General features: G+C 40.6%; 1 protein-coding gene across 1 annotated transcript in view; it reads right to left on the bottom strand.

The window, feature by feature from the left end:
* Positions 1–14,706: 14,706 nt before the first annotated feature.
* Positions 14,707–25,278, bottom strand: part of rab1ab (RAB1A, member RAS oncogene family b) — a 71,730-nt gene continuing 61,158 nt past the window's right edge. The window contains exons 4-6 of the mRNA XM_039738786.1: positions 23,249–23,344; positions 20,509–20,640; positions 14,707–17,447 (exon numbers count right to left, since the gene is read on the bottom strand). Of these exons, the coding sequence (XP_039594720.1) occupies positions 17,250–17,447; positions 20,509–20,640; positions 23,249–23,344 (426 nt within the window). The 3' untranslated portion in view covers positions 14,707–17,249. The remainder of the gene's footprint in view (positions 17,448–20,508; positions 20,641–23,248; positions 23,345–25,278) is intronic.

Below are 25,278 nucleotides of genomic sequence, written 5' to 3'. Positions count from 1 at the left end.
AAGATATGCTTCCCGTGCGGTGCTTGATTGTTTGCTTGTCTCTGCCTCTCTCTCACCCTCTGTGACATTCTCTGCGCCTGATGGAGGGGCTGTGAGCAGAGGTGCTGTTTGCACAGAGGCTGTTTGTTTAGAAGATACGGAGGCTACTCTAAAAAATGCTGAAAGACTACCTTCACTTTGCTCCCTTCTTTGCGGCTGCTTTATCGCGGTGCTCATACTTAAAAGCCCAACAGCACGTTTTGATTTTTTGATTGTTTGTTTTTCTGTCACGCTCTCTCTATCTCTCTCTGCCATTCTCTGCTCCTTACGGCGCTCATTTGAAGAGAAGATACGTTTGCATTCTTTTAATTGTGAGAAAGAACTGTCATCTCTGTCTTGTCATGGAGGACAGTTTAAACTTTTGACTAAAGGGTGTTATTTCATGTCTAGAGGGCTCTAATAATGTTAACAGGGTGGGAGAGTTTATAAGAGCTTAAAATATATAAAAATAACCATACAAACATATGGTTTCTACTTCGCGGATTTTCACCTATCGCGGGTATTCTGGAACGCAACCCCCGCGATCGAGGAGGGATTACTGTACACGATTGGCGAATGGCTGAATAGAAAGGTGATTGACCGCGATGTGAAAATTTGCGATTGGTGGATAAGTGACGGACATACACAAATTTAATATATGATTGGCTAAAGTGAAAAATGATTTGTCATGACTATTTTTCTCCGGTCTGCAGCAATATCTATTTGGAAGTCTTCAATGGGCTCACGTAGAGAGCGTTGGGCTACACTAATTCTTATGCTGGTCGGTAATCATGAGGGTTTGCATAAGCAAACTTGCGTAGCTTACACAAAAAAAGTTAGTGAGCATGCGCCAGTCTGAGGCCGACTCTATAGGGTGGTCCAGATCTAATTATGCAATTTTCATTACGCTATAACTTATTAAGTTTATTACATAGAAAATCACCTGAAAAATCCCGGACCATTGAGAAGTGTACGAACTGACGACATGAAGAATCGTCTTTGCAACAAACTCGAATTGCCGCCGCATAAATCAAAGTCATCCAGGTGATCTGGATCTGCATAATTAGATCTGGACCTCCCTGTATTGGTTTTAGCATCTCATCTGAAGAGTAAAGTGAAAAAGGAATAGCTTCTCATTGAATAGCTTGCTGCACGCACAGGACATAAGTGGTGGCTTGCAATCCCAACCCAAGAATTGCCTGTGCAAAGGGGTGTTGAAATAAAGAAACACATTAATCGTGAATTGTTGTTGTTGTTGTTTTTTTATTCTTCTATTTTTCTTTACGATCAATCCATTCACACGTTAAAAGCGCCATGGCACACCAGGGGCCTCATGTATAAACAGTGCGTATGCACAAAAATGTTGCGTAAGAATGTTTCCACGTTCAAATTGCGATGTATAAAACCTAAACTTGGCGTAAAGCCACGCACATTTCCATGGTACCTCATACCCTGGCGTATGCAAGTTCTCTGCTCGGTTTTGCAAACTGGCAGCACCTAGCGTCTAAGCAGTGCTACTGTTCCTGTGTGGTTTTCCTTTCTTTTTCAGATCCACACCCCTGACGCGACTTTATAAATACACTGAAATTAACTGCACATTATTTATTAGTTTAATGCATCTGATTGTAGTTAACCTGTAACAATATAATGGTCCACAGAATGGTCAAACTATTCTAAATACAATAACTGCTTTAGCGTTGTTACTCTCTTCTTCTTCTTCTTCTTTCAGCTGCTCCCGTTAGGGGTTGCCACAGCGGATCATCTTTTTCCATATTACTGTCACTGCACCACTCGGAGTATTTATATCACTGTATCTGAAGTGGGGAATCACAGCTCTACAGCAGCTGACTGGAAAGAGAATTATCGGTATACAACATTAAGCATACTCTGCCTCAGCCATTCGCTATTTGAACTGCTCTCATATGACAAACGCTTCAGAGTCTTTCCTGTACTGACCTCGCGGTTCAGAAACTGTTTCATCCCAAGAACTCTAAACACACTCAATCAGTCCATCAAGTGCTCCTTGTAGAACTGTTTGTACTTATTAATACAATTACCTCACTGTAAACTTGCACTACAGTTATAATATTGCACATCCTGAGCCTCTTTATAAAGTGCATATTTACATATCATGATGATATCATTTTTAAGATGAAATGCAGCAAAATATGTTTATTGTATTATACAGATAAAACTTTAACTTCATTTAAATAATGTATATTGTTAATAATTAAACATGTGAGGACACGGTGCCGCAGCGCTAGCGAGTAGCTGGTGCTCCGTTCACAGATTGTTCCTGCCGTGCGCTGTATATTTGCTGAGGCTGGCGCGACACTGGAAGGATAGATGGATAGAATAATTAAGCACATACTACGAAGATATTTCAATGTTCCTTAAAAGTTCCTTTGAAGAATCAGCATTCTCAGCTTACAGATGGCTTAACACCTATTACAGAGCTGATTGTGTGGTGATTGGGTATTTGTAGAAAGAAAAGTAAGGACAGGAATTGGAAGTTAGTACGTCTGAAAGAGACAGTACTGCTGCAATAAATTATTTAATCAAAGGTCGCGCACGGAGCAGCAAGCATCTTGTGTGAGACACGAACGATCACTGTGCCACCGTGTTCCAATGTTTAATAACCTGCTTTAACTCCTATCATCATAAAAATGATATCACGTATATATCTCAGTATTTTAATTATTCAGAGAGCTGTAATATCACGAATGTAATGGATTCTGTGCCTTGTCGGAGGAAGAGAAAGCCCGTCTAAGAAGCATGTAGTGATTCACACACATAGAGCACATAGAAGATCAAATACAAAACAAAACATTTAACATGTTACTTTAGTTACGATGGGATTGAGAAACTAGTAAATTAAATGATTTTAAGATGAAGCTTATGTTGTTTTACTTTAATGACAAAATAAACTATGTTATTAAAGTGGAAATTTCGAGATTAAAGTTGACATTTTGAGCTTTTTCCCCACTGTATGCCTTTTTTTTTCTCTGTACCCTAATAAGCTTTCATATGACACTCTGACGATGGGCTACGACTCGCCTTTTAACGGCGACTTTGATATCTGACAACTTCTTTTTTATTTTGGGCACTGTGCGATTTTGTGAACATGAGCTTTCGAGTTTCTCTGACACTCAGTCACTCAATCAACTTCCTTTTGTTGATTATATCACTGTTTAAACCAACAAATATTTGCTGAAATTCTTCAATTTTCCCTCATGCTTTTCCCATTATCTTTTCACAGAAGGCTGAGCTTAAGGGCTATTTATATTAATTTGCATATTCAAAGAGGCGTAATTCTGGGAGGAATTGGGGCGGGACAGCAGGCGAGAGCACGTGCATTACTGTTCACGCTGACTGGGATTTATATAGCGGAAGAACATGGAAGTTTGCGTACGCACAGATTTATGCATCTGTAATTTTTTGTGCGTAAGCACATTTCTGCTTTTGTCCGTATGCCATGTTTTAATGTGAATTCTATGCACGGCGTTATGCATGAGGCCCCAGATGTTTGGGCCACCTGTCAGCTGAGCCTGATGGTGACAATTGCTCAAGTATTTCAAATGGTGTTTCTCTCTAGTGAAAGGGATGGCATTCGCTTCAAGTGTAAGCTTATTGATCTGAAGAACTGTCTGCTAAGTGTATAGCAGTGCATCTTGCAGCTGAACAGCAAAGCAGTGGTTCACTGGGAGGCTGCTCGCTGTGGACACAAAGGATATAATGAAATGTAGAGAGTGAAAGGAGGAATGGGAAGGGAGCACGTAAACTGAACAGAAAATCAAGGTATGAAATGAACAGTACAAGCTTAGAATGTAGAATGAAGAAACTGACACGAGGCAAAAGTGACATTAAAAGTGCAAAATGTGAGATAAAGAATTGGCTTTTAAAATGCAGTGGTACAAATGAAGGCCAGGGACATGCTGCTGACTGCTTTGGACTGCTAGCTGCAGCGGTCGCTCATTCCAACACAGTGGATGTGGCTGCACTCGCCGGCAGGACATGAAGAAGAATCTTCGAAAGCGTGAACATAATATTAGAGCGTGCATTTGAAATGATGATATAAACATGAATGCTGTATTTCATTGAGATTGAAAAAAATACCCGCATTAACTTTAGTTTAAAACATGTCAGCTTAAAATGAACTAGTTCTGTGCAGTGGCATCTTCCAGTCTGAAGTCTTCAACGGGCTTACATAGCGAGCCTTGGGCTACACCATTTCCTATACTGGTAGCTATTCACAAAGTTTTTGGGTAAGAGAAATTGCGTAGCTTACGCGTAAGAAGTTAGTGAGCATGTGCCTGTCTTATGCCAACTCTATTGGTGTTAGTGTCTGCGTCTGAAGAGTAAAGTGAATGAGGAATCGCTTTTCATTGAGTAGCTTGCTGCACACTCAGGACCTAAGTGCTGGCTTACAATCCCAGCCCAAGAATTGCCTGTGCAAAGGGGTGTTGAAATAAAGAAACACATTTACCACGAGTTGCTGTTGTTTTTTTTTCTTCTGTTTTCCTTTATGATCTATCCATTCACACGTTAAAAGCGCCATGGCACACTAGGGGCCTCATGCATAACGTCGTGTGTAGAATTCACACTATAACATAGCGTACGGACAAAAGCGGAAATGTCCTTATGCACAAAAAATCCAGATGCATAAATCTGTGCGAACGTCAGCTTCCACGTTCTTCTGCTACATAAATCCTGGTCAGCGTGAAAAGTAACGCACGTGCACACGCCTGCTGTCCCGCCCCAAACTCCTCCTAGAATTACGCCTCTTTGAATATTCAAATTAATATAAACAGCCCTTAAGCTCAGCATTCTGTGAAAAGGCAATGGCAAAACCACGAGGAAAAATAGAACAATTTCAGCGAATACCAAGTGGAGGCAAAGAAAAACGCGCTACAGTATTTGTTGGATTAAAACGTGGTATAAACAACAAAAGAAAGTTGATCGAGTGACATAGAATGTCGGAGAAACTCGAAAGCTCAAGTTCACAATGTCGCACAGTGAGTGCTGAAATAAAAAAGAAGTTGTCAGATATCAAAGTCACTGTGAATGCTTATGAAAGAGTGACACATCAGGAGGTCTGGAGGTGCATGACAGAGAAAGGAGGACCAAAGACATATGTGAAGAAGTTTGTATGAGGTTGTGATGATTCAGGTTAAAACTTTGTTGGGGTAACAGGCAAGATCCCAGTTAGAGGTCTGCACCAGGGACCTTCTTTAAGTTCTTACCTCTCGCTTGCTTTTCCTGATGACATTGTGTTCTGTAGCACCAGAAGAAAGGATGTGATGAGAAAGTTAGTAGACTGGAGAAGAGCTTTGGAAGATAGAGGGTTCAAGATAAATATGAAGAAGACAGGGTTTCATGTCAGCATGTTTTGTTAACGTGTTACAAAAGAATCAATAATTGGATCAGAATTGCACCTAAAGAGTTCCGATGTTCGTGGCTACTCTGTGCCGAGTTTGTGCCGAGTTGTGGGATGATTGACAAGCATCAGCGTGCAACAGCGTGCAGCGATTGGTCGAGGCGCTTTTGTGCCGAGTATTTCGTAAACTTTTATTGGCTGAAGGAGAAAAGCATTCCGAGTTTTGTTGGGAAAGACCTGCCTCCCCATGTAAAAGCGGCGATGTTATGTTTCAAGTTTCAAGTCTCATCTTAAAGTGGGGCCCGCTGATACTATTAAAACGGTGCTATTGATGTTACTCTTAGTGCACAAGGATTATAGTGAAGTGAAATAAAACAGATGTAGTTGAATGTAATGAGAATTTATTTGTTTTGTACATATTAATAAAAGTATTCTTTTTTTTTTTGCATTTTAGTAAACTGGTTTCAGTAATATAAATATCTGTAAATAGTCTGGACAGAATTGCATTATAATGATGTTTGTAAATAATAATAATAATAATAACAATAGGAAAATGCAGTGTAACCAAGGTGGTTGTAATATTATTAAAGGCCTTAAACAAAGTGTGTATTAGTATTACTAACCATTATATTTAATTTTTTGTGTGTCCCTTTTACTCTTTCAGAATTGAGAATTAACTCTTTTTTGGTATCTGTTACCATGGCTGCCACTAGTGTTCCTACGTGAGTCTTTGTTTGTAGTAGCAATGTTCCTCTCAAAGCAAAGGTTTCTTTCTTTAACTGACGTACTGGTTGATTGCGTTGTTTTAATAGACCCAACATCATCTTCGGTGTTGACATGTAAGTATTCATAGGTTAAATAAGACAAAGGTTAATTCGAAAAAAAAAAAAACCACTTTTTGGGATATTGGGCTTGGTGCCTATAGAATTTGTTCAAAGGTGGCTGTTTATCATCCTGTTGTTCCCTTGTTCATTTTTTGCATGCTCAGTTACTCTTTATTTTGTCTCTGTTGGAGGCAACGTCCCTTGGTGCACACTAAATGGAGGTTTAAACCTATTAGTTGTTCCCTGAAGGCCAATTTGTAATATTCTGAAATTTCTTTTAATTTCAGTTTTTGGTAACCTAAACTTTAAATGTCAAATGTCTGCCAGTTTCCTGCGGATCTGTTTCAGGTCACTAGTTGCATTCCAGCTGGTTAAATTTGAAGAAAAACAGGTGTCGTAAAACTTTGGAGTGGAACTGTAACTTTCTCTTGGTTTATCTGATTTTTCCAGCTTGAACCCTGTGCCACAGTTCCGCCGCAAGACCTCCGGCAAACTGACCCTCAAGGCCTCAGCCGAGGTGGTCCAGGTCGCCAAGGCAAACCGCCTGAGCGGCTCTGTGCCGTTCAAGGTGAAGTCAGCCGAGACGGTCAGGGAGCAGGCCAGGAGATGTGCGTGGGCCGCAGGTGGTGACCCCGGGGGCTCCAAGCTGGTGCACAGCGCCAGCGAGCTCCAGTTTGGACAGTACCGGGGCCAGACCTTTAAATGGTTGCTGACCCATGACTTCGGCTATGCCGTCATGGTGTTGGCAACCCACTTGAGGGAGCGTGAAGATGGCCAGGTGTCGGATAGCCCGCTGGCGAGCAATAAGAACGCCCTGGAGTCCTACGCCTGGCTCTTTCCTGACATGAAGACGGCCATCCGCTATCGATGTGGGAGAGACGGGTCGGCCGGGGCTCCGGACAAGGGCAAGAGGCTCGTCACCCTGCTTCCATTTGTTCACCTGTAACCGTTTCCGCTGTTGTACCCCAATGCAGTTACATCAAATGGTTCCGGCGCCAGACCACCAAAGTCAGGACCAAGATGCATGCACTCCAGCTGTATGTGCGGCGGAGAGATGAGGCGAAGACAGCAGCAACCTCCTCCCTTCCCAAAACCACCACTATTGCCCCCAGTGCCTCTCTCTGTGCAGCAGCCTCCGTCTTCGAGATTCCGGATGACGTGCTGCTGTCGGCCAGCATGGAGCTGGAGGCTGGTAAGTGACAACCACCCATGGAACTGGTGGTGGCTCCTTCACTTTTTCTGTTTAACCTGTTATTTGTTTGAATTTGTAAACAAACTTCCTCAGCATCTACCTCCCAGTCTGCAACCAGTAGAGGGCCAGTGCCATCCCAGCGCTCCCAACCGACAGCTGATCTGGGAAAGCAGCCTTCGCAAAAGCTATCTGTACACAGGAGAGAGGTGAGTTAAAAGGATGTGTTTCTTTGAATTACATTGCCGGGAAAGGAACAGGCCCTGTCTGATTCTTTTTGTTAGTTTTTCTGTTGCTCATGCTCTCTGTCTGTCTGTGTGTCTCTCTCGTCTCTCACACACACAGCTACTTTTGCCCGAGGGCTCGAGGACTTCACTACCCAAGGAACAGCACATGTGGGTAAGCTGGGCCCTTTTCACCAGGGGCAAGGATGGAAAGCCTGTGCTGACCTCCAACCTACGCCTTTGGTGGCATCCTCCCGGCCCCCGCAATGTGCACCTCCAGCCCCCGACATCGCCCGACACCTTTTTTCAGCGCCCGTTCTTCCTGTGGATGCCGTACGGCATGTGGGGCTACAAGCTGTCCTGCACAGCGTGCAGCCACAGGTTGTCGGGAGCCGGACTCTACAGGACCGTCCGGAGGATCCTGGACACAGACGGATGGTACTTTATGGCCACGGAGTACCTAGAGTGCCGGCACTGCAGGAAGAAGGTGGCGGGCTGGTCGCAGGATATCTTGGATCAGCTGCACCACACGCACCAGGATGACTTTCCAGCTATCCTGACTTACAGGTCACACAAGGAGTCTCCGATGGCTGGGTCAGCTCTCCACAGGTACACGGGCAGTCCTAACATCTCTGTTCTGTCTAACACCGGTTATCCTGTGACAAAAAGCTCATCAGGCAGATGCGTGAGCGCACGCTGGGCAACAGGGCCACTCGGCTGCGCAGATATCTGCTCAAGGAGCACACCAGGTCCTGGCTGACGCGGTCCAAAAAGTTCATGTTCGCAGTCACCAAGTTCATCACACCGGGTGCCGAGCCAACTGCGACTTCACCTCCACTACCGCAGATGACCCCAGTGCCCGGTACAAAGTGGTTGCTGTCCATCTATGCCAGGGAGGTGGCTTCGAGGATAGAAGAGACCAAGGCCCGGATCATCTCCATCCTTGGCTCAATCTTGAAGATGGTCTCAACCAGGAAGGTGAGCGATATCGCCATCCCCTCCTTCTCTCCCTCTCTCCTTCCAGCTTACTGTCACTCATCCTTTCATCGTTCAGGTGACCAAGAAACTCGCCGGTGCCGCGGCAGGAACGGCAGCCTGGGTGACCAACATGGGGAAAGAGCACGGCCAGGTCCTGATCAGCGTCCTCACTGCAGCCGAGGGCACTGGCCTGCACCCCATGGCCACCGGGCTGATACTCCGATACTGTGATGCCAGTGTGTCCCCGCCTCTGGTCCTCTACGTGGACCGAGACTGGTGTTCCCATGGGGGACCCTGCAAGGTGTCCCTCTTATTCCACCAGTGGGAACAGCTGGTGGTGCGGCTCGACGTGTGGCACCTGATGTGACGCTTTGCAGCGGGTGTCACCACGGAGAGCCACCCACTATACAGCCTCTTCATGGCGCATCTCTCTTTCTGCATTTTCGAGTGGGACCAGGGAGACGTCGCCCGGCTGTGACAGGCCAAGGCTGGTGAGGCGGGGAACGATCCCCGAGGCGCCGGCTATGGAAAAATCCCGTTGAAGGAGCTGGCCCGCCACTGCTGCCGCACGGGTGGGGCGCAGGAGACCGGCTGGCTCATCGACGAGATGCTGGAGGCCTTCGGGGATGCCACTGACACCATGGGTATCCCGTGTTTGGACCGCGACAAGATCCAGGAAATTTGGAAGACTCAGAGGCGCCACCTCCACTGCATCCAGGACCCACCTGGCGAGCACCTGTACATGCAGACCGGGCAGCTGGTCAAAGGGGGATCACACTGCCGGTGTAAAGGTGTGTGCGAGGTTCAACTTCGTTGGAGTCGTTCCACCTGCATCTGGACCGCTTCATACCTGGTAAGGGTGCCTAGAAACCTGTACTTTTGACCTGTGTTGTGCGAAGGAGTGGGTGGCATTGCATTTTTATCTCTCTCTCTCTCTGTCTCTCTCACCCTCACCGTGTCTTTCAGGCACTTCAGCCAGTGCGGCCCACTTTCAGGCCTACCTGAAAACCTGAACGAGGACCATGCGGCACAAGCAGTGGAGGGAGCAGACCGTGATGTGGTCTGCTACAGTGGCCAACTCCAGCTCCGCCAACGAGCTGAGCGACATTGTTTATCACAGGAAGCTCGTTGACGATTACACCCGGCCTGCAGAGTACACTGGTGAGGTAGGCGTCGAGCCCTCTGTCTGTCTCTTCTTCCCTCCCTCCCACCTTTTCATTTTAAAACAGTTGTCTCCTTTTCACAGGTGAGCTCATTGGTATCCAGTACCTGTTTTCGCAGACCGGTCGTTGTCGTCTGACATGTCCCAGTCGCACCCTGCCATCGGCGCCTCATAGTCTGGGCCAGCCGACCAGGAGACCTCCCCTGGAGACGAGGCCACTCAAAGCGTGTCCCACAAGCTGGTAAGTCTCTCCCGACGAGTCGTGCTATACCTGCGGAATATCTGATGAGTGCTCCCCCTTCTCACTTTCGCTCTCTTCCCCCAACAGCATAGCCTTGGAACTGACACTGGCCCAGATTACCAGCACGTGGTCAACCTGGCCTCCAGTCTCGTCAAGCTGCTTCACCACGCCTACGAGACGCAGCAGCAAGTGGCGGAGATCGTCACCCTCTGGGAACAATTACCGGAGGGGGACAAGGCCCCAGTTCGCTTTCCGCCATGCCACCAGGCAAGACTGGTGCAGGGGAGGTTCCGACGCAAGCACTCGCAGACTAGTGTCACACCGGGAGTGGAGAGCTTGCGATGGTAGGTGATCAACCTCTTTGGTGTGGCCTCTATCCTTTTGATTGGATATCGATGGCATGACTCACTGACTGACTGACTCTCTCTCTCTCAAACAAATTTTGTAGGTGTATGGTCGGCCAAGGCCGCCAAGCCGCACAGATGCCAAACATCAGCCGCCTTGTGGAGGCCGTTTGTGTTGAGCTGTCCAGGATTCACTCCGAAGGAACCACCATCAGCGGCGTGATGATGAACCGCTGGGCAGCTGTGATGCGGGATTACACCTGCATCCGGGAAAACATCCTCACAAACCCGGTACTCATGGCCCAGACTCAAATCCAGTTATTCCCCTTCAATCAGCGCACCCTGGCACAATGGTAAGTACACACTGGACAAGTACCATCCACCATTCTGCTCTCCTTCCTCCCACCCTGACTTACTTTGCTTTCTTCTGTCCCTGTAGGCACTACGCTCGCACCAGGGAGCTGGTACGGCGGGCTCTGGAGATGGCCGTGCCAGTGCCAACCAGCTCAGCCCTTGCTTCAGAGCCCACCCCTGCTGCACCCGCCACCCAGCCACTCTCCCCGCCGGCTGACACTGCCAGTCCTCCACTTCCACTGCCGCAGGCAGGAACCTCAGTACCCCGCACCACTGCCTTGCGGCAGAAGAAAAAGCAGGAGGCGGACGAGCTGGCACGACAGCAAGGAATCCCCCAAAGAAAAGAAAAAGATTGAGACCTATACTTGCAAGTGCTGTGGCCGACCTAAAACAAAAGAGTTCGGCCACAGCCAATTTTGTGGGGGAATTCTTTTGCTCCACGTCAGCCGGCAAAACCGTCCAGGAGTGGCTGGAGGAAAAGAGAAAAGAGAAGCAAAATCGTGCCGGGGGGGATGGCCACTAAATTTTTCTTTAGTTAATCTGTAGATGGGCCCATACATTGCTTTTCTTTTTTTTTTTTTATAACTGCCTGGCACTTTATATGTTCTCAAAGAGGCCTCCTTCCTTTTTCAAGCTGTTTCTTTTTTTTTTTTTGCAATCTTTTTAAATGACTGGAACTTTATATGTTATATGTTGGCAGGGCTCCCTCTCAATTTTCTTTTTTAATTTTGGGCTTCATCTACAGGCTATGGCAATAATTTGTATTCTATGTATATAGTTTTTTCATTCATTTTTCTAGTGTATGTATTTAGTTATTTCGTATTCTTTTGTCATGTATATAGTTATTTCATGTTCAAATTTATTGTATATAGTTATTTCATGTTTTTTCTTGTATTTCATTTTATAAACCGTGTTGATTGAATCGTTCTGTCTGCCTTGCCTCTGTTCCGCCGCCGCCGCCGCTTTAAGGGCTCTCTGTTTACCTTCACCCGACCGCGTGGCTAATCGGCTATGCGTCCGCCCCTTTCACCGACCCGGCTCCGCAGAGCAAGCGGCCTTCTTCCGCCACGAAGATTGGCTTTGCGCCTAAAGAATTGGATTGAGGCTAAACTTTTAGTTTGAGGTTTCATTTCTCCATGTCTTAGATTATTTTAAAGAACACTATTTAAACACTTTTGCATGGTCAAAGAAGTGCAAAAAGATGAAGATAACGAAGTAGAAGGTTTAAATGTTTTTGCAGCTTCTGTTTGGGTTTTTCCCCATTTTACTTTTTGCAGTTTGTTTCTTTTATTTATCAAGGTTTCTTTTTCCATTAGTTCTTTTCTTTTTGCCAACTTTTCTTCCCCTTTCCACTTGCCAGCCCTTCCACCAGAGAAGCTTCTGCTTTTCCTGGGCCACCAAGTCCCTTTGTCGTCAGGTGTGGACGATTAAGCTTGTTAAATGACTGCAAGATCACCAACAAATCAACAAAAGAGGTAAACTATAATGTGACAGTTTCCAAAATGAGATTAAATGTCACAAAAGCAACACTGAAAGAATAACACCAAAACGCTTTTTAATTTCATTCTTACTGTTGGAAAGTTGCTTGACTTGAGATACTACAATGCATCATCCCCATTAAGGTGGCCATTATGCCAATATGCAATGTCAAACATTGTTGCAGATTTTGTTTTCAATGATGTACAACTTTTACGATCCACACCTTTCTGCAGTCTGATCATTTCCAGGACTGGCAGTTAGCATCAATAATCCCCTTATTCCAGTTAAATAAATTGGAATATTGGCCTGAGAAACCTGATTAAAAGAGGTAGATTTCTCTGCAAATAAAATAAGGTGGCCATATAAAAGCTTAACTGGGGTGCGGTTAAGGATTTTGCAGTCTGCACATGTCCACTGCACTCTGTCACCTTCTGCATGCGTTTGCTTCCCATAAACTTTCAGCAGCCACAAGTAGAAGGGCCCACAGAATAGACTACCAGAGGCGATCGCATTATGCCTCCTACTGTTTGAAATAATCCATCTCAATATTTCAGAAATCACTAAATTCCTACTGATGAGCTGAACATGCAGGGCTAAACTCAGCAGTACAATATCAAAGGCAGTCGGGTAACAAGTTAAAAGTAACAGGCATTAAGTAGTCGGATTTCTTTTTAAAGTAACATGCACCTAATGCATATCTCATCAAAGTAAAAAATACCAACATTCTTCTTCTTCCAGCAGTACTAAGGTAAGAAGTACACCTTTGCAGGGCTAAATCAAACAGCCAAGGGGTGGTAACACAAACCTCTAATTAAAGTGTCACTTTGACTAAATAGATTTATACAGGGTGAGCCAAAATGAACCACATTTCTCAAGGTCATTCTGCAAGGTAAAGGCAGCCAAGTAGGTTGGGGTCCTTGGGTAGACAATCCCTCGTAGTTTTCAGTCTGCATCATGTCTTGGTTCGGTACTCACTGTGCTTTTGCTGCCGAAGCATTCCTCAAGAACAACTAATCCATCATCACTACTCAACACACAATCTGAATGTACTTCAGCATTCCTCCTAATGGTGAGATCCCAAATTGTAAAACAATTCTTCAGTGGGTGGCTATTACGGCCTCAACGGGAAGAAATCGATGTGATAGATGCCTGGATTCCACAGGATGGAGCAATAGCTCATATAGCGTGGAGATCCATGCACAGTTTATGGTAGATGTTTCCAGGGAAGCTGATCTCCCTGTGCGGCGATGTTGGGTGGTCTTCACATTCACCTGATCTCATTCTGTGCGAGGTTATCTCAGGTGAAGGTATACATACACACACTGACCTCAAAACCTTGAAGCGATCAAGGACGCTATTGACCACGAAATCGCCACTCTTCCCCTTGAAATGGCTGAACGAGCGTTCAGAAATCGTCTCAAAGAGTGTATCACTAATAATGGCCACCACCTTGACATCATTTTTAAAACACAATGAAAAAAATCTATTTTGTGTAACCTTTCTTGAGTCGTAATGAAATTTATTTTCTCTTGGAGCATTTCTGCAGAATAAACGTTTGAAATATGGCTCACCCTGTAAAACACAAGAAAATTATTACTTGATTATTTTCAAATTCACTTTGACCAATAAGGACGTTTAACTTTTTTTTTTTTTGTGCAGTTTAGTAACGTCACAACATTTTGACAAAGGAGACCTATAGAAGAGTAATTGTGCATGTAACTCCGATTATTACAGGGATGCTCTGATCAATCAACCACTGAACTAAATCAGCCAATTCACACTACAAAGGATTTGACTGGTGAACGGTAATTTGGCTGATCACAAAAAAAAAAAACAATCTTTTTAGGTGCTGCTTCCCTAAGCTTCATGGTAAAATAGTTGCAGTGCTCCTTTACGAGAGATATTACAGTAGTTAAGAACAATGTGTGTCTTTTTTTTTTTTTTTGCAACAAACTTTCCGCAGTGTAAACAAAGAACAGCAAGTTGAGGATTGTTTTACCAGAGAGCGAGAGATGACTGGGATATTTACCATCACATTAAATAAAATGGGAAAATAAACTGGGGTTGGAGAAGAAAAACGAATGAGAGAAGTCATCCTGTGCAATTAGACAAACAGCAAGAAAAACTACTTTAAGGAATTCAGACCTTTATTTTGTACTTTAATTACAATGGGACACCGTTTGTGTTAGTTCTGACATTGAGCTTGTGTTGGGTACAGCAGTTTACATTTTTAATTAGAGGATCAACCGTTTTTACAACAAACTGAGCCGTGCTGTTTAATTGTAAAGCGACACACACACACTGAAAGTAAAGCTCTCTAAATGGGAACTCACTTTTTAGGTCTTATTTTTCAGTGGGTGAATTTTCTGAAGTTTGCCCTTCTCTTTGTTTAAGCCGCTCTTGCTGCTTGACCGAACTATCCAGGGTATTTGTGCTGGCAGACTGTAACAGGGCCTCCTCATAGACGTGTCTTTTCATTACGTCTGTTCTATGCTGGGCAGCGGTTTGGGTGATCGTTTTTTTTTTGCACCACCGCTTGGTCTTTGCTTTTATTTTAAAATGACACTTTAATTTCTCAAACTGAAACTTTTGTTACACATCACAAGAATTGCAAACTCTATGCATGTTGTCATGCAGGTGTGCCTTCTGCCACAAAGCCAATGTCCCATAGATACTGCATATGGCAAAGTCCTTGTCAGCTGGTGACAGCTCAGGAGTACAGTCCGCTCTTGCAGTTCTCTGTTCTTTCTACTTTTTTAGTGATTGACTTGATTGTGTTCCTGGACCATTTAAAACCTTCCATTTGTTTCAAACTTTTCCACAGGCCTTTAGGATTTCCTTTGTGTTAACAGTTGCATCTCTGTGGTGAAAAACATCCAACTGTGGGATCTCAGGTTATGTCAACTAACTTCCACCTGGTGCACCTCAACTGAATTCAGAAATGCCATAGGAAGGGCAAGGGGACACTCTTCGAAACCAAAACCATTCTGTTTATTTTAAACTACAGGTAAATATTCCACTTTGACACTACAGAGTGGTATGTTATAGAGAAGTGACACACAACCCACAATGACGTACTCATATTTTGACTTATCTGTAACATAATACATGAACAGCCTTGGCGGTATGAATTTAGTGAAAATTTTTAATGGCACGGTATATAAGTAAATAACAACATACAGGGAATAAGTCTGCTTCTTCTCACCTTTGCTTTTCATAACAAACAGACTGAAATTTTACTCTAGTTGTTGGAATGTTGGAAAACTTTTGAGACCCCCTAAAATACCCATACAAGTCATCACAACAGACAATTGAAAGACTACAGCTTTTTTTGAAGTTTTGAGTGCAGTACTTGTATATTAGCAAATTATTCAATACAATGATGTTAAGCCTTTACTAAAATACAAAGTACAAGAAGGAAACTGCCATTTTCGTGAAAATTAATGCATGCAGCATACTGAATTTGGACAGTTCTCTATACTAGTCTCCCCAAAGGCATGGAGGCACATTGGGATGGGATGTTGACCTGTTCTAACATAGCCAGCCAATTCAAGTTGCCATTTTAAGAAGGAACCTGTCATCAGTGGAAGAAAAACAGATTGATGTGCAACGGCCTTGTTTGTGTTTAGCAGATCACATCTGCAGTGTTTTCCAGAACATCTTTACATTTTAGTTCACTACTTCAATAACCCTCTTAGGCAATGATAATAATGTTGGCTTATAAGGTGATATTAGTAAATGCTACACAATTAGAAAAATACTAAACATCTAATGAAATCTGCAGTATAATTTAATGTTACCATTCATTGAAAACAGCACCTTCTGAATTAAGACGTTACTGGATTGAACAATATCTTCTTAAGGGATGTGCAATTTTAGAGACCTGAGTTGTGAGGTATCACAAGACAGAAGCACCCCTGCATTCACCTTCACTCACTCAGATGAATTCAACATAAAAAGAAAGCTGGATAGCAACGAAGAAACGCTGCCAGTGCAGCTACCACAGAACATCTACAGGGAAGAGGGAACAGACATCAGTTATGACAGCAGCAGAAACCAAGTTAGTCTACATGCTATACTTCACATCAAGAACAGTGTGTAGAAAAACTAACAAAAAAGGCTAGCTTTTACATGTTTTCCAGCTTGTTAAAAACTGAATTCAGGTTGCCTTTATTAAGAAAAGGAACATAGTGTTGTAGAGCAATTTGGACATTGCCACATTCAATTAGATATCCAGAGGTAATGGGCCATTCCAACAGTCTAAATTACTGGTACATTAACTGTCATGTAAATGTTGAATAAATAATTAAAACACACAAAATGTATTCTACATACCACAAAGAATTGCAAACTGGTGGTTTCATCATACAGTCTTATAGTAATTCCAGTAAGTACAATATTTATTTAACATATCTTCAGTTGTTTAATGTTACATATTGTGCAACAAATTACAAATCTGCAGTCACAAATTATATGCAGAGATTATGAAGTTAACCTACTGATCAGATAATGTAATTTCTTTCATTTTCTCTCTACAGAAAGGACTAGCAAATCAGATGTTACATATATAACATGTCACTAAACCTGATGCCACAGATGGTAAAACGCTGCTTTGCTGTTGAGTGGACCATGGCTGAACTTCATCTTCAGACGACATAACCGGACACTTAAACATGCCAGGAATAACACTCAAGAAAAACAAAACAGGGAAGAAAAAAAAACCTTAAAAAGCACAGACAATTGTTTTGTAGAAATTGAGCAATGAGATATTCACACATTATCTTTTTTTTTTTTTTTTTTTTATAAACCGGCACACATACATGATTAAAACACTTCTGGAAATGAAGTTAGCCATCTTGACCAAAAGAGCTGATGATATTAAAAAAAATAATAAAAAAAACAACAGGGAATGGCCGGTTAAACTGCTGACCTTCCTGTAGAATTGTAGTAGTGCGAGCTACATACAGTACAAATCAGGCAACGTTTCTTACACTTGGGCTTATTACATTGTAGACTTGTGAGGAGGAGGAGGAGGAGGAGAAAGAGGGAGAAGACAGCCTTAGCAGCAACCACCAGAAGATGGTTTGACTGGAGTGCTCTGAATTTTGACGTTCGGTTTTTCTGAGCCACCAGCTGTCGCTCCAGGACCCATTCGTTTTTTAATTTCTGCAGCCATTGTCATGAAGGCTTGTTCAACATTTGTTGCATTCTTTGCACTGGTTTCCAAAAAAGGTATTCCAAGAGAGTCTGCAAATTCCTGAAAGGCAAGAACATTTTTAAGTAAAAGCTACAAACTGCTGGCAATTCTGAAAAATACAAAAGTTAATAGGAGCTACATTGAAAGTTCTACCATCAGTGCATTCATATAAACTTTTCCTTTTGGTTCTACCATATCCAGCAGCTAATGAGAAAATAAGCTGCCATACCTTGAGAATTTATTTCTAAAAATGAAGCCAGTTCAACACAAGCTCTTTTGGATGTTGGAATTCTTGGGATGAGTCAGTCCACCTTGAAGGTTGTTTCTGCAGAAGATGTCAGCTGATCCAGCACTTCAAGCTCAGGGTTGCTGAAATGGAGAAGGAGTTGGCTGGCCTGCGTTGTAATGGAGAACTAGAAGATCTGGCCCAAGTGTCCTTTATGTAATCTCATTGCGCATTTTTTAAATATCAAAATGGCAAGTTTACAGGGAGATATAATCAAGGGGGACTTTAACTTCCTCAGTATTAACTAGCCTAACCTTGCAAATAGCAGAGTACAACAGCTGGAATTTTTAGACATAATCAGTGACTGTTTTTTAACATGGTATGTTAAAGCACCAACATAGGGGAAAGCTTGTCTAGATGTAGTATTTTGCAATAACCAGGATAGAACTGATGGTGTAGAGGTGATTGAAAATCTAGGGTCAAGCGGTCCTAGTATATGTTTTGGCAGAATGCAGATACAAAGACTAAAACTGTTAAGGTTTAAATTTTGTAGAGCAAATTTTGAACAAATACAGTGCAATCTAAAAATGGATAAACTTAAGTGTAGAAACAGTCAAAACGCAGTGGAACACATTTAAAAATATTTTACATATAATGCAGGACAGGTTCTTCCCAAAATTTGGAATAAGCAAGAAAATAAAAAATAAAAACTCTACAGTTGGTTAATAAAGAGTTGGAAAAAAAAAGATGTATAAGGTGTAAAAGTCAAGTAACACCAATATGAATCTCTGGATGTATGAGAGCTCAGCACATGAGGTCAAACATTTAAAAGAATAATAGGAAAGCTCAAAGGCAGTTACAGAAATAATGCAGATAAAACGAATGATGACCCAAAGAGATTCTTATAGTATTTTAGTAGAAAAAGAACAGCCAAGGAGAAGATGAAGTATATCAGGAATAGTAAAGGAGAATTAAAAAAAAACAGAAAGTAAAATAGCAAATGCTCTAAGCTTGCATTTTTATGAAGTTTTCACAATTGAGGAAGTAGATAACCTCTATGCAGTAAAAGCGACTACTAAGGAGGTAGTAAGGAAAGTTATGGAGATTGCAGAGATGTCAAACATATAAAATCGGTTTGAATGGATTATTTTTATTTTCGTAAGTAGCATATGCCTATCGGACACATTTTATGTCGCAAGCTGTCTTGGTTGGGGGTCCTCGATTCTAAAGCACTTTTTTTTTCTTTCATTATTTAAAACACTCAAACAGATCCCCACCTCATTGCCCCACTGTGATAACAAAATGGAGGGAGCAACAAAAAAAAGGAATTCAGAGAAGGAGAGTCTCTGCACACTGCCATTGATAATGAGATCAAGAGCCAATTGATGATACCTGAGGTGGACAGTGATATAAATCGACTTGCTGAAAAACACAAGAATATTTTTTCTAAATTGGGGAAACTTGTAAAGTAGTACCTGTGCATCCCTGCCTCAAGCAGCCCTTCTGAGAGAGCTTTCAGCAGCAGAGGAACTGTTGTAACATGCAACCGTAATGCTGTGAAGCCAAATGCTTGTGTTTCTATCACACAACTTGAAGTTTCATCAGCAGAATTTAAAAATTGTTTTATTTTTTTCTGACATCTTTGTACAATATTGACCAGAAATTGAAGGAAGTAATTTGTTTAAAAATGTTATGGGTTTGTTTTTTTTGTATTTTTGTGTAAAATATGACAGTGCAGTATCTGAGAAAACTTTGTTTTTTTTACACTATAGTAAAGTATATTAGATTTTCGTTCGTTTGAATGCTGCACAATTCATCTTACAGCAGAGCAGTTTATGTTCATCCAGACTATAATGTTCATGCCCTGTAGTTCAATTATGATTAGTATTTTATTCCCGTTGGATTCATCATATTTACATTAAGGGTCATTATAATTGTTTTGTTGGTCTTAGTGCATTTTTTGTGTAAATTCTGTAGGCCACTTTGAAATGGTTTACTCATACTTGCACTGTTTGATCTCAGTAATACTTTAACTGGTAATTTTAATGGTTTTGTTATTTTACTTCAGGTTTTGAGTAAATAAATAAAAACTGTTTTCCTTAACACTAGAATCTCAGAAGACTACGAAAATATTTGTGATGCCGGGCCACCTTAAATTCCCTTTCACCTCCTCATTGTCGTCTTTGTTTTGCAAAAGTGTCAATCAGCACTGGCAGCAGGCAGCCTGCTCACTTTTCCCCCAATGAGGCAACTGAAGTCAGACACAAAATTCTCAGAGATGAAGTCATTTTCTATTGATTCTAGTATTAACTGTTGTTTCCATTAATCTCATTAGTAAGCTACAATTAATATCCTCTCTAAGCTAGATCAATAAGACATTTACAAACACGTTTTTAAAGGACACAAAATAACATCTAATAATCATTATCGTTAAAGTCCCAGAAAATATTGAGATATTTTTGCCAATATCACACACCTCTAAAACCAAATATTTATCCTCAAGAGATTAAGGAGGTTAGTGAATACATACATAAACCCTTGCTCCATATTTTTAGGAAATCACTGCATACTGAGGAAATTCTAAAGGATGGGAAAATATTATCCCATTAGATAAAAAGGGTAATTGGGCAGCACCCACTAACTATAGACAAGTAAGCTTAATGTGCATCACAGATAAATTAATGGAAAGGATTAATATGTGCAAAAGCTTTCATATTAAGTTAAGCTACCAGTTATTTAATTTGCATTTTTATACTGAATAATACTCTCAAAAAATGCCTTTAAATGTAAACAGACAAACATTTGCACAAATACAATAAATAAATATATAAATACAAAGTTAAGCTGAGGGAAAAAAATGTCTTTACTTAGAAATTTGCCATATTTTTTTTATACCTTTGCCGTTGTGTAGTCGACAACCTTCTTTGTTGTAAGGTCACACTTGTTTCCTACCAATAACTTGTTTACATTTTCACTGGCATAGCGGTCAATCTCTTGTAACCACTGTTTAACATTGTTGAATGACTCCTAGATGAACAAAGGCAGACAAAATATATAAATTTTACAAGTACATTACAACATATTAGAATAATATTTTTAGTACATGGTGCTGGTATTGAGGACTGTTGTGTAAACGATGGGCCTGGATACCCCAACAGTTCTGTTTCCTGTTTTAAACCAAGTTCTACCAGGACAGGATGAGGCCACCTGGAAACATGAATTGGATTAGCAGGGATGGAAATTTAGTGTCTAATAAAAGTCCTTCAAATCACCTGGGACCTCATGTATAAACGGTGCACACGCACAGAAATGTTGCGTAAGAACATTTCTACGTTCAAATCGCGATGTATAAAACCTAAACTTGCCGTAAAGCCATGCATATTTCACGGTACCTCATACCCTGTTGTACCCAAGTTCTGCACTTGGTTTTGCGGCATCCAGCATCAAAGCAGTGCTACTGTTCCTGTGTGGTTATCTTCTTTTTTAGATCAACATCCCAGACACGGTTTTATAAATCCCTGAAATTAACTGCATATTGTTTATTAGTTTAACACATCTGATTGTAATTGACCAGTAACAATAAAATGGTACACAGAATAGTCAAACTATTCTAAATACAATAGCTGCTTTAGCGTTATTACTCTCATTGCACCACCTTCTTCTTTCAGCTGCTCCCGTTAGGGGTTGCCACAGCGGATCATCTTTTTCCATATTACTCTCACTGCACCACTCAGAATATTTATATCACTGTATCTGAGTGGGGAATAAAAGATCTACAGACGCTGAGAAAGAGTATTATCGGTATACAGCATCAAGCACACGCTGCCTCAGACATGCTGTCTATTGAACTGCTTTCACACGGCAAACGTTTCAAAGCCTTTCCTGTACGGACCTTGCGGTTCAGAAAGAGTTCTACAAGGATGAAACTGTCTGTACTTATAAGTAGAATTACCTCACTGTAAACTTGCACTACAGTTACAGTATTGCACAACCTGAGGCACTTCATAAAGCACGTATTTACATATGATGACGATATCATTTTTAAGATGAAATGCAGCAAAATATGTTTATTATATTATACTGATAAAACTAACTTCATTTAAATAATCTATATTGTCAATAATTAAACATGCAAGGACATGGTGCCGCAGCGCTAGCTATTAGCTTGCGCTCTGTTCACGGATTGTTCCTGCCTCACGCTATATTCTTACTGGGACTGGCATAATACTAGGAGGATAGATGGACAGAATAATTAAATACATACTACGAAGATATTTCAATATTCCTTAAAAAGTTTGAAGAATCGGAGTTCTAAGCTTACATATGGCTTAATGTCTATTACAGAGCAGATTGTGTGGCGATTGGGTATTTGGAGAAAGAAAAGTATGGACAGGAATTGGAGGTTTGTACGTTTGAAAGAGACAGTACTTCTGTACTAAAGCATTTCATCGAAGGTCGCACATGGCGCAGCAAGCATCTGAGACATGTACAATCACTGCACCACCGTGTTCCCATGTTTAATAACACGATTTAACTCCTATCACCATGAAAATTATATAACATATACATCTCAATATTTTAGTTATTCAGAGAGCTGTAATATCACGAATGTAATGGATTCTGTGTCCTGTCGGAGGAAGAGAAAGCCTGTTTAAGAAGCACGTAGTGATTCACACACAGCACATAGAAGATCAAATACAAAACAAAGCATTTAACTTGCTACTTTAGTTACGATGGGATTTGAGAAACTAATAAATTAAACAATTTTAAGATGAAGTTTATGATGTTCTACTTTAACGACAAAATAAACTATGTGATTAAAGTGGAAATTTTGTGCTTTTTTCCACACTGTGTGCCTATTTTTTTTTCTCTGTACTCTAATAAGCTTTCATATGACACTCAGCCATTGGGCTACGACTCGGCTTTTCACGGCGACTTTGATATGTGACAACTTCTTTTTTATTTCCTGCACTGTGCGACTTTGTGAACTTGAGCTTTCGAGTTTCTCCGACACGCTTTGTCACTCGATTGACTTCCTTTTGTTGTTTATACTACTGTTAAACCAACAAATAGTATGCTTTTCCTTGCCTCCACTTGGTATTCACTGAAATTCTTATTTTCCCCCGTGCTTTTCCCATTGTCTTTTCACAGAAGGCTGATCTTAATGGCTATTTATATTGATTTGCATATTCAAAGAGGTGTAATTCTGGGAGGAGGTGGGGCGGAACAGCAGGCACGTGCACAAGCGTTACTTTTCACGCTGACCAGGATTTATGTACTGGAAGAATGTGGAAGTTGGCGAACGCACAGATTCCTGCATCTGGAATTTTTTGTGCATAAGCACATTTCGGCTTTATTAACTACGTCATGTTATAGTGCAAATTCTACGCATGGTGTTATGCACGAGGCCCCTGAAGTTTCTGAAGTAAAAAATTAAAGGGTTACATACTACATTACAAACATCAATTTAAGATACTTTTAAAAGATAATTCAATAATTTCACCTAGTAAGGATGAGAAAAAAAAAAAAATACCATAAGGAATTACATTTTTTTGGACTACTCTTTCGTGCATATACTTGGAGATAAGCAGAATCATGTAGTCACATTAATTCATATACTGAAACACATTCTTACCTGATCTGTAACATCATAAACTACTATAATACCATGTGCTCCTCTGTAATAACTGGATGTGATTGTTCGAAACCTTTCCTGACCTGCTGTGTCCCACTATAAGCAGAAAAAACAAATTTAACATTGCATGTAGGAAAAATGTTCCTTATCATAACAGAAATATCATTATTTCTAATACAAGCAGCAATTACTCATTCTGGTGCACATCATTATATTATAAAAATGTATTAGCATTTTGGAAATCTGCTCCATTTGTATCAAATGATTTTTTAAATATATAAATAAATGCCAAAGGTATCCATGGAACCATACATTTCCTGAACATGCTCAATCCTTTCAAATCAAATTTTACTTGTACAATATAAATTATACATACAGTACAATATGCAGTGAAATACTTAGTTTCTCAACTCCAGTGACTGCACCTTAAGAAGGGACAACAATAATACAGGACTTAAATATCAACAATGCTTAATAGAATATATGTAATAAATAATAAATAATAACTAAATAAATGAACTTAATAAACAAACAATTGTTAAGAGTTAAATGATAGGGCATTATGTAGTGCTAAACACCTTAATTCAAGATGTGCATGGAAAAAGTCCATCCTCAGTCCTTCTGAATTGGACTTAAGGCTGTGCTAGTGTTTACCTGACTGCAATAAAGAAAAGAAGCCATTGTTGGGATGGCTGGTATTATTGATGATTTTTGTCGTTTTGGTCTCACAAAGCTTGAGTAATGTCCTTGAAGTTAGGGAGTGCACACCTAGTGATGCACTCAACTGACCACTCTGAAGACCTTTGTGGTCCTGCTGCACACTGCTCCCAAACCATGCAGTTAATACTTCCTCGTCAGAATCCTTTAATAATTGGGAGAGCAGCCTGAAATCTATGAGGTGGTGAAGACAATGTTGCACCTTCTTTACCAAGGTATTTGCTTGCTTGGACCAGGTTAGGTTCTCTGTGATTTGGACCCAGGTTTTGGAAACTATACATCCTGTTGACCTGGGTGTTGTTAATACTGAGGGGGTGGTAGTGCCTCTAATATTTTCTCCCAAACATTCAGGAGAATGGTGTGCCACAATTGTGTATTGCAACTAGTGCTGGATTAGTACTACAATTTTAGCCTATGCCATCTATCAGAATTTGGACCTCAGTACTGGGACTGAAGTAAAAAACAGAAAACTCTCTATAAGCCCATTCCACGCTCCACAGTCACACAATTTTGGGCCAACATAGTGCATCTCATAAACAAATTTAGGATTAAAATGATCACATAAATAAATCCATTAAAACAAAGTTAACATCAACTGACAGGAAACGTTCTTTACTAAAACGCCTGGTGACTTCTTTCTCACTGGCAGCTCCTCTGCAAATCCCATATGGGCCTTGCAACAGAGGAGTTGCCCTACTGACAGTAGTAGCTAACCTTCCATAGGTCTGGGTCCCTGTTGTCCCATGGCTACCATCCATATATATATATATATACATACATATATACATATATATACACACATATATATATATATATATATACATATACATATATATATACACATATATATATATATACATATATATATATATATATATATATATATATATATATATATATATATATATATATATATATATATATATATATATATATATATATATATATATATATATATATATATATATATATATATATATATATATATATATACATATATATATATATATATATATATATATATATATATATATATATATATATATATATATATATATATATATATATATATATATATATATATATATATATATATATATATATATATATATATATATATATATATATATATATATATATATATATATATATATATATATATATATATATATATATATATATATATATATATATATATATATATATATATATATATATATATACATATACATATATACATATATATATATATATATATATATATATATATATACATATACATATATATATATATATATATATACACATATACA

The sequence above is a fragment of the Polypterus senegalus genome, chromosome 16 (assembly GCF_016835505.1).
Source record: "Polypterus senegalus isolate Bchr_013 chromosome 16, ASM1683550v1, whole genome shotgun sequence".
NCBI lineage: Eukaryota > Metazoa > Chordata > Cladistia > Polypteriformes > Polypteridae > Polypterus > Polypterus senegalus.
Note: the sequence above shows the minus strand (reverse complement) of the source record. Positions and strands in the feature narration are given on the sequence as shown.